The 15831-nt window shown below is 43.4% G+C and overlaps 1 protein-coding gene across 1 annotated transcript; it reads left to right on the top strand.

Annotated features, from left to right (window-relative positions):
• Positions 1–14922: 14922 nt before the first annotated feature.
• On the top strand, positions 14923–15829 carry AMER2 (APC membrane recruitment protein 2; the record flags this gene model as incomplete). Its single annotated transcript, XM_075197673.1, has 2 exons — positions 14923–15001; positions 15168–15829. Coding segments are annotated over exons 1-2 (741 nt in total), but the record flags the coding sequence as incomplete, so codon positions are not given.
• Between the last annotated feature and the right edge of the window lie 2 nt (positions 15830–15831).

Raw genomic sequence — 15831 nt, 5'->3', positions numbered from 1 at the left:
GGTAATCCAGATCCAAAACCGAATCCAAAACCAAAACACGGGGGTCAGTGACCATCTCTAACAGTAACTGAGTGCTTCTCAAGCTTCCTAAGCTTTTTGGGGTTTTGATACACCTATTACAATTAAAGTATAGTCTTTCCCCTTTCCTGTTAGATTGTAAGCTCTAGTGAGCAGGGCACTGTTCCCTCCGGTTCTCATTACCTATAACTTTCTCTCACCAGCTACACTGCACACCTCCTGCTTGGGCTCTCTGCCCATTGACTCCACTCCTGCATGGTCTTTGCACCTCTCTCAGTGGATCTGATCCTGTTAGTTGCACCCATGGTAATGAGCACAGGTTTTAGCTAGGGATGAGCGCACTCGGATACTCGGATCCTATAAATTCCCCGCTAGTCGCCGCCATCTTCACTCGGGCATTGATCAGGGTAGAGGGAGGGTGTGTTAGGTGGTCCTCTGTGCTGTTTAGTTCTGTGCTGTTTAGTTCTGTGCTGTTTAGTTCTGTGCTGTTTAGTTCTGTGCTGTTTAGTTCTGTGCTGTTTAGTGCTGTGCTGTGCTGTGCTGTTTAGTGCTGTGCTGTGCTGTGCTGTGCTGTGCTGTGTTCTGCAGTATCAGTCCAGTGGTGCTGTGTGCTGTGCTCTGTCCTTCTGAGGTCAGTGGTGCTGCTGGGTCCTGTGCTGTGTCCTGTTCAGTCCAGTGGTGCTGTGTCCTGTGCTCTGTGCTTCTAAGGGCATAGTTATTTCCCCAATATTCCCCTGTGTTTAAAAAAATAAAAAAAAGTTTTTTTAAAAAATACCAAAAACTACTTTAATATTTTTTAATTACCACAAAATTTTCACAACCAATCCTGCAGTATAAGCCCATTGGTACTGCAATATTACCAAGTTCACACATTCAGCAGTAAAAGTCCAGTGGTACTGCAATATTACAAAGTTTACACATTCTGCAGTATCAGTCCAGTGGTGCTGTGTCCTGTGCTCTGTCCTGCTGAGTTCCGTAGTGCTGCTGGGTCCTGTGCCGTGTCCTGTTCAGTCCAGTGGTGCTGTGTCCTGTGCTCTGTGCTTCTAAGGGCATAGTTATTTCCCCATTATTCCCAAGTTTTTAAAAAATAAAAAAAAAGTAAAAAAAAATAAAAAAATTTAAAAAAAAAAAAATATATAATAATTATAACCAAATTTGCAAAACCAATCCAGCATTATAAGTCCATTGGTACTGCAATATTACCAAGTTCACACATTCTGCAGTATCAGTCCAGTGGTGCTGTGTCCTGTGCTCTGTCCTGCTGAGTTCCGTAGTGCTGCTGGGTCCTGTGCCGTGTCCTGTTCAGTCCAGTGGTGCTGTGTCCTGTGCTCTGTGCTTCTAAGGGCATAGTTATTTCCCCACTATTCCCAAGTTTTTTAAAAATAAGAAAAAAGTAAAAAAAAATAAAAAATTTAAAAAAAAAATAAAAAATAATAATTATAACCAAATTTGCAAAACCAATCCAGCAGTATAAGTCCATTGGTACTGCAATATTACCAAGTTCACACATTCTGCAGTATCTTGTGCTACATATAATGGAGACCAAAAATTTGGAGGATAAAGTAGGGAAAGATCAAGACCCACTTCCTCCTAATGCTGAAGCTGCTGCCACTAGTCATGACATAGACGATGAATTGCCATCAACGTCGTCTTCCAAGCCCGATGCCCAATCTCGTAGTACCGGGCATGTAAAATCCAAAAAGCCCAAGTTAAGAAAAAGTAGCAAAAAGAGAAACTTAAAATCATCTGAGGAGAAACGTAAAGTTGCCAATATGCCATTTACGACACGGAGTGGCAAGGAACGGCTTAGGCCCTGGCCCGTGTTCATGACTAGTGGTTCAGCTTCACCCACGGATCTTAGCCCTCCTCCTCCTCCCCCCCCTACAAAAAATTGAAGAGAGTTATGCTGTCAGCAACAAAACAGCAAACAACTCTGCCTTCTAAAGAGAAATTATCACAAATCCCCAAGGCGAGTCCAAGGGTGTTGGTGGTTGTCAAGCCTGACCTTCCCATCACTGTACGGGAAGAGGTGGCTCGGGAGGAGGCTATTGATGATGTAGCTGGCGCTGTGGAGGAACTTGATGATGAGGATGGTGATGTGGTTATTGTAAATGAGGCACCAGGGGGGGAAACAGCTGATGTCCATGGGATGAAAAAGCCCATCGTCATGCCTGGTCAGAAGACCAAAAAATGCACCTCTTCGGTCTGGAGTTATTTTTATCCAAATCCAGACAACCAATGTATGGCAATATGTAGCTTATGTAAAGCTCAAATAAGCAGGGGTAAGGATCTTGCCCACCTAGGAACATCCTCCCTTATACGTCACCTGAATAACCTTCATAGTTCAGTGGTTAGTTCAGGAACTGGGGCTAGGACCCTCATCGGTACAGGGACACCTAAATCCCGTGGTCCAGTTGGATACACACCAGCAACACCCTCCTCGTCAACTTCCTCCACAATCTCCATCAGATTCAGTCCTGCAGCCCAAGTCAGCAGCCAGACTGAGTCCTCCTCAATACGGGATTCATCCGAGGAATCCTGCAGCGGTACGCCTACTACTGCCACTGCTGCTGTTGCTGCTGTTAGTCGGTCATCTTCCCAGAGGGGAAGTCGTAAGACCGCTAAGTCTTTCACCAAACAATTGACCGTCCAACAGTCGTTTGCCATGACCACCAAATACGATAGTAGTCACCCTATTGCAAAGCGTATAACTGCGGCTGTAACTGCAATGTTGGTGTTAGACGTGCGCCCGGTGTCTGCCATCAGTGGAGTGGGATTTAGAGGGTTGATGGAGGTATTGTGTCCCCGGTACCAAATCCCCTCGAGATTCCACTTCACTAGGCAGGCGATACCAAAAATGTACAGAGAAGTACGATCAAGTGTCCTCAGTGCTCTTAAAAATGCGGTTGTACCCACTGTCCACTTAACCACGGACATGTGGACAAGTGGTTCTGGGCAAACGAAGGACTATATGACTGTGACAGCCCACTGGGTAGATGCATCCCCTTCCGCAGCAACGGCAACAGCTGCATCAGTAGCAGCATCTACAAAATGGCTGCTCATGCAAAGGCAGGCAACATTGTGCATTACAGGCTTTAATAAGAGGCACAACGCTGACAACATATTAGAGAAAATGAGGGAAATTATCTCCCAGTGGCTTACCCCACTTAGACTCTCATGGGGATTTGTGGTGTCAGACAATGCCAGTAACATTGTGCGGGCATTAAATATGGGCAATTTCCAGCACGTCCCATGTTTTGCCCACACCATTAATTTGGTGGTGCAGCATTACCTCAAGAGTGACAGGGGTGTGCAGGAGATGCTTGCGGTGGCCCGCAAAATTGCTGGACACTTTCGGCATTCAGCCAGTGCCTACCGCAGACTAGAGGCACATCAAAAAAGCTTTAACCTGCCCTGCCATCACCTCAAACAAGAGGTTGTGACGCGCTGGAACTCCACCCTCTATATGCTGCAGAGGATGGAGGAGCAGCAAAAGGCCATTCAGGCCTACACAGCCACCTACGACATAGGCAAAGGAGTGGGGATGCGCCTGAGTCAAGCGCAGTGGAGACTGATTTCCGTGTTGTGCAAGGTTCTGCAGCCATTTGAACTTGCCACACGAGAAGTCAGTTCCGACACTGCCAGCTTGAGTCAGGTCATTCCCCTGATCAGGCTGTTGCAGAAGCAGCTGGAGAAAGTGAGGGAGGAGCTGGTAAGCCATTGCGATTACAGCAAGCATGTAGCTCTTGTGGATGTAGCCCTTCGTACGCTTTGCCAGGATCCGAGGGTGGTCACTCTTTTAAAGTCAGAGGAATACATTCTGGCCACCGTGCTCGATCCTCGGTTTAAAGCGTATGTTGTGTCTCTGTTTCCGGCGGACACAAGTCTACAGCGGTGCAAAGACCTGCTGGTCAGGAGATTGTCCTCTGAAGAGGACCGTGACATGCCAACAGCTCCACCCTCATTTTCTTCCACATCTATGGCTGCGAGGAAAAAGCTCAGTTTTCCCAAAAGAGGCACTGGCGGGGATGCTGATAACATCTGGTCCGGACTGAAGGACCTGCCAACCATTGCAGACATGTCTACTCTCGCTGCATTGGATGCTGTGACAATAGAAAAAATTGTGGATGATTACTTTGCTGACACCATCCAAGTAGACATGTCAGACAGTCCATATTGTTACTGGCAGGAAAAAAAGGCAGTTTGGAAGCCCCTGTACAAACTGGCTCTATTTTACCTGAGTTGTCCCCCCTCCAGTGTGTACTCGGAAAGAGTTTTTAGTGCAGCGGGGAACCTGGTCAGTGAGCGGCGAAGGAGGTTGCTTCCTCACAACGTTGAAAAAATGATGTTTATAAAAATGAATAATCAATTCCTCAATGAAGTACAGCACTGCCCTCCAGATACTACAGAGGGACCTGTGGTTGTGGAGTCCAGCGGGGACGAATTGATAATGTGTGATGAGGAGGAAGTAGACACTGTAGGGGGAGAGGAATCAGAGGTTGAGGATGAGGACGACATCTTGCCTCAGTAGAGCCTGTTTAGTCTGTACAGGGAGAGATGAATAGCTTTTTTGGTGTGGGGGCCCAAACAAACCAATCATTTCAGTCAAAGTTGTTTGGTAGGCCCTGTCGCTGAAATGATTGGTTTGTTAAAGTGTGCATGTCCTATTTCAACAACATACCTCTCAACTGCAGCTCATCCCTCCTCTGCGGGGATAATGTCTCCTGTGCTCTGACACGTCACTCTGTGTACTCTCAGCCTCAGGATCTGACACTACAGCTACCATGCCTCTTGTAGCAGCCCTCACTCCAGGGCCTCTTCCATGTGCAGTGTCCCCCTCTCTCTTGGGTTCACTATAGTGGCATGGAGTTCTCCCCCTCATCCAGGGCACACATTCCTTGCCCTGGCTCAGTCACCACGCTCAGACTTCCAGGCAATGCTGGGGGAGCCTGGGAGCTTCCACCCCAGGTCCCCAGCTACAACTCTCCTCTCCTGTGTCTTCTCTCTCTTTCTGACACTTTAAAGATCGTGCCTTTAAATGAAAAAGTCAGTCTTCATTGCACGACTATGTGCAAGTGCAACAGGGACATTTTTTTGGGTTTACAAAGTCAAACAATAACACTTCGACCCTGTCTGTCTGGGGTCTCTCAATGACGAATTGTCTGTAGCATGTTTGGAGGAGGTATTGTGGCCCCGGTATCAAATTGGGTACCGGGGCCACCCCACTATGCAGTCCAGATACTTGTTTGGTGGAATTCCGACACGTGGAGGGTTTTTTAATTATATTGTGGCCTCGGTACCAAATTGTGTACCGGGGCCACCACACTACGCAGTCAAGATACTTGTTTGGTGGAATTCAGACCAGTTGAGGGTTTTATTATTATATTGTGTGGACCACTCTATCTATACCACACTACAACTCTATACCACTCTATTTCCTACTTTAATTCTATTTAATTCTATTTCCTACTTTAATTCTATTACTAATTAATTACCATAAAGAGGAACAAAAAAAACCAATTTTACCAAAAGTATAATATGACTTAGACTTACAAACACTACACTTTAAAGATCGTGCCTTTAAATGAAAAAGTCAGTCTTCATTGCACGACTATGTGCAACAGGGACATTTTTTTGGGTTTACAAAGTCAAACAATAACACTTCGACCCTGTCTGTCTGGGGTCTCTCAATGACGAATTGTCTGTAGCATGTTTGGAGGAGGTATTGTGGCCCCGGTACCAAATTGTGTACCGGGGCCACCACACTACGCAGTCAAGATACTTGTTTGGTGGAATTCAGACCAGTTGAGGGTTTTATTATTATATTGTGTGGACCACTCTATCTATACCACACTACAACTCTATACCACTCTATTTCCTACTTTAATTCTATTTAATTCTATTTCCTACTTTAATTCTATTACTAATTAATTACCATAAAGAGGAACAAAAAAAACCAATTTTACCAAAAGTATAATATGACTTAGACTTACAAACACTACACTTTAAAGATCGTGCCTTTAAATGAAAAAGTCAGTCTTCATTGCACGACTATGTGCAACAGGGACATTTTTTTGGGTTTACAAAGTCAAACAATAGCACTTCGACCCTGTCTGTCTGGGGTCTCTCAATGACGAATTGTCTGTAGCATGTTTGGAGGAGGTATTGTGGCCCCGGTATCAAATTGGGTACCGGGGCCACCCCACTATGCAGTCCAGATACTTGTTTGGTGGAATTCCGACACGTGGAGGGTTTTTTAATTATATTGTGGCCTCGGTACCAAATTGTGTACCGGGGCCACCACACTACGCAGTCAAGATAGATAGATGCGTATTGCGTATCATAGATAAAGTACATTCAGTGGTGTGGGGCAAATTGAAAAATATTCCAAATGCACTGACATTATCAAAAACAAGAGGTTGTCACACGCTAAAACTCCAACATGTATATGATGGAGAGGATGGAGGAGCAGCCGTATGTGTAGTGTAATGCAGATCTGTTGAAGGTTTTTTATATATTTTATTGTGGTGCCCAGTGCCCACTCCTCTACGCAGTCCAGATACATTTATTGGTGCGAATCATAAAAGTTCAGGGTTTTTAATATATATTGTGGTGACCCACTCCTCTACGCAGTCCAGGTACATTTATTGGTGCGATTCATAAAAGTTCAGGGTTTTTAAGATATCTTGTGGTGACCCACTCCTATACGCAGTCCAGGTACATTTATTGGTGCGATTCATAAAAGTTCAGGGTTTTTAATAGATATTGTGGTGACCCACTCCTCTACGCAGTCCAGGTACATTTATTGGTGCGAATCATAAAAGTTCAGGGTTTTTAATATATCTTGTGGTGACCCACTCCTCTACGCAGTCCAGGTACAATTATTGGTGCGAATCATAAAAGTTCAGGGTTTTTAAGATATTGTGGTGACCCACTCCTCTACGCAGTCCAGGTACAATTATTGGTGCGAATCATAAAAGTTCAGGGTTTTTAAGATATTGTGGTGACCCACTCCTCTACGCAGTCCAGGTACAATTATTGGTGCGAATCATAAAAGTTCAGGGTTTTTAAGATATTGTGGTGACCCACTCCTCTACGCAGTCCAGGTACAATTATTGGTGCGAATCATAAAAGTTCAGGGTTTTTAAGATATTGTGGTGACCCACTCCTCTACGCAGTCCAGGTACAATTATTGGTGCGAATCATAAAAGTTCAGGGTTTTTAATATATTGTGGTGACCCACTCCTCTACGCAGTCCAGGTACAATTATTGGTGCGAATCATAAAAGTTCAGGGTTTTTAATATATTGTGGTGACCCACTCCTCTACGCAGTCCAGGTACAATTATTGGTGCGAATCATAAAAGTTCAGGGTTTTTAAGATATTGTGGTGACCCACTCCTCTACGCAGTCCAGGTACAATTATTGGTGCGAATCATAAAAGTTCAGGGTTTTTAAGATATTGTGGTGACCCACTCCTCTACGCAGTCCAGGTACAATTATTGGTGCGAATCATAAAAGTTCAGGGTTTTTAAGATATTGTGGTGACCCACTCCTCTACGCAGTCCAGGTACAATTATTGGTGCGAATCATAAAAGTTCAGGGTTTTTAAGATATTGTGGTGACCCACTCCTCTACGCAGTCCAGGTACAATTATTGGTGCGAATCATAAAAGTTCAGGGTTTTTAATATATTGTGGTGACCCACTCCTCTACGCAGTCCAGGTACAATTATTGGTGCGAATCATAAAAGTTCAGGGTTTTTAATATATTGTGGTGACCCACTCCTCTACGCAGTCCAGGTACAATTATTGGTGCGAATCATAAAAGTTCAGGGTTTTTAAGATATTGTGGTGACCCACTCCTCTACGCAGTCCAGGTACAATTATTGGTGCGAATCATAAAAGTTCAGGGTTTTTAAGATATTGTGGTGACCCACTCCTCTACGCAGTCCAGGTACATTTATTGGTGCGAATCATAAAGGTTCAGGGTTTTTAAGATATTGTGGTGACCCACTCCTCTACGCAGTCCAGGTACATTTATTGGTGCGATTCATAAAAGTTCAGGGTTTTTAATATATATTGTGGTGACCCACTCCTCTACGCAGTCCAGGTACATTTATTGGTGCGAATCATACAAGTTGATGGTTTTCTTATTATATATATTGTGGTGACCCACTCCTCTACGCAGTCCAGAAAGATACCTTGTTGCAACGTTTTGGACTAATAACTATATTGTGAGGTGTTCACAATACACTGTAAATTAGTGGAAATGCTTGTTATTGAATGTTATTGAGGTTAATAATAGCCTAGGAGTGAAAATAAGCCCAAAAACTTGATTTTTAAACTTTTTATGTTTTTTTCAAAAAAAATCCGAATCCAATACCTTAAATCCGAACCGAGACCTTTCGTCAAGTGTTTTGCGAGACAAATCCGAACCTCAAAAATAACGAAAATCCGGATCCAAAACACAAAACACGAGACCTCAAAAGTCGCCGGTGCACATCCCTAGTTTTAGCCTGCACTGAATATAACCCTTGAACCTCAGTAGCTGTGTTGAGAGTTGTAGTGTTATTTGTTTACTGCATTGTACAGTTATACCATTTACTGTCTTGTTGATTGCCCTCTATACGGCGCTGCGGACCTCATGTGGCGCCCTATAAACAAAGATTATTAATAATAATAATAATAATAATACTATAGTCCACTCATAATTTCACTGTGTAACCAGGTTATTTTACAGATACAAGTGATTGGGAAACACCACATGAAGAATTTTCTCCCCCCCAAGAAAAAAAAAATGTACATTTCGAGGGTATGTTTATTGTGTGATATATTCAAAAGTTATTTTTTTCTTATTGAGATAACTATAACATGTGCTCCATTCTACTGCGTACTCTTTATGTATTTAAACATCTTGCTTTGTCTAGATCAGGGGTCAGGGAACTTTTTTACCTTTTACCCCAAAATATATTTAGATACGCCGACGTTACCCCCTTGATTTGAATGGAAGGAAATCATATATTATTATTTATTGGGATTAAAATTTATATTGAAGCTATTCTAAATTTCTTTGAAAGCTTCAACTTCAAAACTTCAGGCTTTGGAGAAATGATGTTGCTTCATTTTTGATACGAGAGCATCAATATTGGGGCATGTTGATGTCAGAGCAATTTGGATACAGTCTTCAGCATCCAATCAATTTCTCTGCTTTGTTTTTATGTTCGTTAGAGTGGAAAATCCTTGTTCGCAAAGGTAGGTTGTTGCAAAAGGCAGCAACTTTCTGACTGCCTCCTCATGTGCAATTTTGATGCCTTTGCAGCTGTTGACATCCAAAAATATGACAGATCTGCTTTGTTTTCAAATGCAATAAGTGCTTCATTATTGTATCGAAGCTCAAGAAGTGCCTCTGCCAACTCTTGAGGCTCTTCTGGTACAGCAGCAATTTCACATTTAAAGGGGTCTACAATCCAACTGACAGCATGTGAATCGGCAGCATCACCCCCAGGAATTTAATTTTTACCCCATCTGGGGTAATTTACCCCTGTTCCCTGACCACTGGTCTAGATTGTTTTGTTCATGCGACAATGTATCACATGCAGCCCTGAACTGCACTGTTTGTTTCTGCTGGTATGGATGTGTCATCGTAACATTTTATTCATCAGGCACCTGTAGAACTTCTGAAAACATTTATTACTGTAAGAACAATGACTAGTTATAAGCTCTCCCTGAAGGAATTAGTGTCCAAAAGTCCTTGGCAGCTCTTTATCCTTAGTAAAGAGTTAATTAGGTAAACTAATCTAATGTAGGAGATTGAATAGTTTAGGTCAGTGATGGGCAACAGGCGGCCTGCCAAGCCTTTCATCATCATCATTTATTTATATAGCGCCACTAATTCCGCAGCGCTGTACAGAGAACTCATTCACATCAGTCCCTACCCCATTGGAGCTTACAGTCTAAATTCCCTAATATAGACACACACTCACAGACAGAGAGGGAAAGACTAGTGTCAATTTTTGATAGCAGTCAATTAACCTACCAGTATGTTTTTGAATTGTGGGAGGAAACTGGAGTACCCGGAGGAAACCCATGCAAACACAGGGAGAACATACAAACTCCACACAGATAAGGCCATGGTCGTGAATTGAACTCATGACCCCATTGCTGTGAGGCAGAAGTGCTAACCACTAAGCCACTGTGCTGCCCTTTACCTGTGGTCTCAGCTTCTTCCCCCACTGTCCAGAAGTGTGTTTCATGATCAAACCAGGCTGTGAAGCAACAGCCAAATCAAATTAAGTATATAGGTAATACAACCCAGTAATAGAAAATCACAGACTGGCAAAACAAATTAGACAAATGAATTAAAAGATGCAAAAAAAAAATATATGTTTTAATGAAATCCCTCAAGCTGAGCCTGCAGCTGATTTACTAATTAGGTTCATGATAGAGCAATATTCACAGCACAAGGATTAAGGGTTGTATCTTACTGCTGATCTCAGCACAAGCCACTTAGTATAGATTATAGATAACCCATTCATGATGTTTTATATTCCTGTATAAAAAAATTCAGAGCTGAGTGTAAGAAGGAAGCAAGATAACGGAGATGTCTAAGATCAGTAGTGCCAAGTAGTCATTCGCTGTCTACCAGTTAATTGTGGGGCAATGACCTGTGGAACATAAAATCATCCCCATCATAATCACACACTCAGCATTCGAAAATGCATGTCATCATCATTAATTTATATACCGCCACTAATTCCGCAGGGCAGAGAACTCACATCAGTCCCTGCCCCGTTGGAGCTTACAGTCTAAATTCCCTAACACACACACACACACACACACACACACACTATATTTTTGGTGTGTGGGAGGAAACTCACACAATCACGGGGGGAACATACAAACTCCACACAGATAAGGCCATGGTCAGGACTTGAACTCATGACCCCAGTGCTGTGAAGCAGAAGTTCTAACCATTAAAACACCATCCCTGCGCTTACTGAATAGAGGAAAATCTGATGTCAATAGAAGTATTATATCTACTGAAATCAAATATCCAATCTCGATGACAGGTGTCCTGCATTTGCCAGACATACTGTACCTTTGTGAGTCAGTATTTTCACAAATTATAGTCATGAAAGCTACATGCTGGTCAACTTTCACAGATCTTGTTGCCGGCTTTAGACAAGGAAATAGCAGCTACTGCCCAGACTATGTGAGACTTGCTGACACCATGCAATGCATGTAACTTATCAATAAATGACCTCCCCCCAGTATGAAGATAAATTATGTTAGTAGGTCAGTTTACAGTGTAAAATGCTGTATCTGGGTTGACTGGCCCCTTGTTGTACTTTGGCAACTGTTTTTGCATTTCAACTTGCTCTATCAAGGCCGGGGAGGCAACTGGGCCTAAATGTATATGTTTACTACTGCCTCAAACAAGAGCTGTTCCTGGTTATGTGATGGTAGTTTATATTTAACTGCAATAATGAACTGTTTTTTTAAGGAAGGTTTTCCCCAAAATCATGTTTTGTGTGTTGTTTTAATGGTGGTTGGGAGCAAGGTCATCATCATCCTCTAGTTATTGATATAGCGCCACTAATTCCGCAGCGCTGTACAGAGAACTCATTCACATCAGTCCCTGCCCCATTGGAGCTTACAATCTAAATGCTCTCGCATACACACACACAGATTGAGAGAGACTAAGGGCAATTTAATAGCAGCCAATTAACCTACCAGTATGTTTTTGGAGTGTGGGAGGAAACCGGAGCACCCGGAGGAAACCAACGCAAACACGGGAAGAACATACAAACTCCACACAGATAAGGCCATGGTTGGGAATCCAACTCATGACCCTAGTGCTGTGAGGCAGAAGTGCTAACCACTAAGCCTCTGTGCTGACACAAAGTCCTCAGGATCCATTTTTTGAAATCATTGTGTTAGATCCCACCCTTGCCACTGTGACAGTCATGAGTCTGCCTGTCCCCGAGCCACCCGGCCTTCACTCTGTGGGCCTGCTCCTCCTGCTATGCTCAGGGTGACTAAACACACTTTAAAATTGGCACGCTACAATGCCAACCCACACACATGGCCTTTTGGGGAGTATCCAGTTTAGCCACATGTGTGTACAAATAGATGATGCTTCTATGGAGTGAAACTGTGTAAGGGCAAGGGGGCTCTGTGCAACAAGGTGGTACAGCGTACCCATGGCTGGTATTAGGATTAGGCAAACCTAGCAGGTTGCTTAGAGGGTGTCTAAAATACTAAATGAATGACATAATGTCAATCATCCAGAGTTTGCAACAGCAGACAAAAGTTTCTTACGTGTGAAGCTGACGACTTTTGTTCCTCTATGTCAGTGTTACACTAAGAGTATGGCACTTATCTATGATGTCAGAGCCAAGCGCCACACTCCCAGTCTGAGGAACACATTGAGCATTACCCTTACATAAAGGAAGCCGCTTGATTTGATCAAACATTATGAGCCTTTAAAGACAAGTGTGAGGTAACCGGTCGCTTGTGGTCGAACAAACTGATCACCGAACATTTAGAATGTGGTTATTCTATGCATGTTAAAATTGCATGGAAACACATAAATGAATGAATTCGGGGCCAGTATTAAAGCTGTAATCAGCTTACAGGGCTGCTGACAGATTAATGACTCACTTATTTTAATTACAGCTGTGAAGGGGCATATTAGTTAATTCATCACAGTGACTAAATACTTTGCAGAAGATATTTATTTCTTTAATGCCATGCCCCCATGCATGTTACAGGTATGATGTCATATTTCATTATCCATAAGATAAAATGTCCATTCCTTGAGTAGGTAACATGTATATTTTACAACTGTCAGCCCTCTGTCTCCACAGCAGAGAGAGAGAGAGAGAGAGAGAGAGTGTGTGTGTGTGCGCGCGCGCGTGTGTGTGTGTGTGTGTGCGTGTTATTCCCTTCACTTTAATTTAGAAATATAGTGACTGCATAGTAAATATGTGAGATTACACACACAGTAGGAGCAGCCATTTTGTGGGTGAAACCAATATTCATGAGAATTCAGGTAATACTTTACCTACAAGCTATTACCAGTAATCATTACTAATTCACTGGTTGGATCAACTGAATCAGGTGCCTTTACGGAGCAAAAACTTATCACTGAATCTTTTAATTTTTTTACCTTGAGACAAATCCCCTCAAGAAACTAGAGCGCACTCGCCAACTCTCCCGGCATGTCCGGGAGACTCCCGCATTTCGCGTGAGTCTCACGGACTCCCGGGAGAGTGTGGCAATCTCCCGGATCTTATTAGAGAATTAGGTCCAAAACGCTGCAATTCACCGGGACACGATTTTTGGAGCCCCGCCCCCTGCACTCCCTCCTTTCCCGGCAGGCTCCAGGATCATACTTGCCATAAGTTGGCAAGTATGAACTAGAGAGCAAACAAAATGGTGGCTCCTGCTGCCACTCAAAGGGGGGAATTCAGTTGTCCATGAGGTTTGACTGCACACATTTTCGGGCACTTTTGGTACCCTAACATCACAGAATTTCCTGCATACCTCTATGGGAAGAAAAATGTGAAATGCTACATTGTCTTGGAGTGCCTTTGCGACCATTCCGGAGGCATTCAGCGGCACATCGCGGGCAACTGAAAGAAACACTTGGTAAGCGGTCCCGGGTGCATTAGGTATGACTGGGTGTGGGAAACTCCACAATTAGGGGCAGTTTCAATTGGTCACAATATTTCTAAAAACATTGCGGCTGCGCATTTTTACAGATATTACGGTAAGAAGTAACGCTTACTGTTGCTCGCACCTCTATGGGGTGAGAGCAAGAATGAGCGTTATTTCTGTTAAAAAAAATCTGCGCGAGGTGTCTTCCGGCCGTTCCAGAGGCATCTCCTACAGATTTGTTTGGAACTGAATCTGCCACTTAGTAACTTTCTTCTTCAATATTCTTGAAATCCAGCTTAATAGGCAGTAACAAATAATAATGTAATCAGCAGTCAGTTGCAGCAGTAATATATTGCAATTTCCTTTATCATTTAAAACTGTTTGTTACTAATAATCACTTATATGCTTATTTCCTCATAGGACAGTAGAGTTTTATGCTAATTGTATGAAATGCAATCTTCCAAACTGCCCTGAGTACAATATTGTACTTAAGGGACCTCATTTAGAGTCGGACGCAAAGTCTGTTTAAGAAGTATAGGAGTGGGAGTGTGCCGCAGCTTGGTAGGGTGTTACGAGTGGCAAGCAACCCCAGTTGCATCCTACTCTTAATACCCTATGGAGCTGCGAGCAGTTCCTGCAGCTAGCTAACCGCTTGCGCCACCTAATTCCTGCCGCAAAGCTTTAGCCCTGTTTTCACAATTCCGCGTTCCTCCCATTCTCTCGTAGTGAGTCGCAAGCTGTCGCAAGTGTTAGTTGCGTCCAAGATGCAGGCGGATTTGGTGCTTTCTGCACATGCGTGGTAGTGCTTTTTGGTTAGATGCACCTAAAACGGACTTTGCGTCCGACCCTAAATGAGGTCCAAGGTTTTTTGTTCATCACCACAATGTGTAAGTGCTTTCAATTCACACATCAGCTCCAAGGCAATAAAAAGAAGCTGTTTCATAACATCCATGGCATGTAAGAAAAATCACTGTGCACACTTTTTTTTTAAGCCTGTTTTCCTGGGAAAGCAATACATAGAAATGGTTAAATACAGTGTGGAAACAATTGTCAGTAACCACTATTATTCTGTTGCACCGCATACATCAGTAACACATATTATAAATGTGCACAAAACATAAACAGCATCGACTCCTTCTGCAAAAAGACCACTTAATTGTCCCGGGCACTGAAGGGGTAAAAACTGGATCAGAATAACAATATAATTTATCAGCCAGGGTATTAGTAGTATATATTTGCATGCATGGTTGAGATAAAATGGCAGATGCATGGGAAACCGCTTCAGGAAGCATCACCGCACAAGGATATACCTGCCACAAAACGTACACGGTGGATAAATGGACAAGTTACATAAACCTTTCAGGGAAGGGGGAGCCTGTATTTGGTTGCAGTTTGCAGATTGATTTAGAATGGATGACAGTGAACTGGCACTAGCCCATTACTGACGAAAGCTGCTTATCCCCCCCTGGTTGCCATAGAGATGAACAGGAGCAGCAGAGAAGCTGCCAGTGAGAAAATCAGCATCAGGCATCTGTGGGGGTCTGCAGGAGGAAGGAGGCAGGATCAGGGAGAAGGCAAACATGGACTTGCATTGTGATTGTGCCGATTCCCCAGCAGCTGAGCAGCCATCAGGAAAGATTAATAAGACCGCTTTTAAATTATTTGGGAAGAGAAGATCCGGCAGTGCTATGCCAACGATATTTGGTGTGAAAAGCAAGGGAGATGGGAAGAACACAAGCAAAATGGGAATGGTACGGAGCAAGACTCTGGATGGATTAGCTGATGTTGTGCTGGAGAGCAGCAAGAAAGAGGAGCAGTGTGTATCGGAAGCTGCTGCTGATACACCAAGCCTTGATCCCAACACCCAGGCTATCACAATAAAGACAGATGTTTCACCCAACAGCTCGGTGGCTAAATCTCACAGTTTCTTTTCTTTGCTGAAAAAGAATGGGAAATTAGAGAACGTGAGAGGGGAGAATGCAGACCAGAGAGCTGGCAGCAGACAAAAGAAAGGACTGAAGGGACTGTTTAACAGCATGCGATGGAATAGGAAAGATAAAAATAACAAGGATGATAAAGATGGGGCTACAGATAACCAACCAGGCCTTATATTGTCCGGCTCTTTGACTGCTAGCTTAGAATGCATTAAGGA

This window comes from Mixophyes fleayi, chromosome 2 (assembly GCF_038048845.1).
Source record: "Mixophyes fleayi isolate aMixFle1 chromosome 2, aMixFle1.hap1, whole genome shotgun sequence".
NCBI classification, from domain to species: domain Eukaryota; kingdom Metazoa; phylum Chordata; class Amphibia; order Anura; family Limnodynastidae; genus Mixophyes; species Mixophyes fleayi.
The sequence above is the reverse complement of the archived record's forward strand: the minus strand, read 5'-3'. Positions and strand labels throughout refer to the sequence as shown.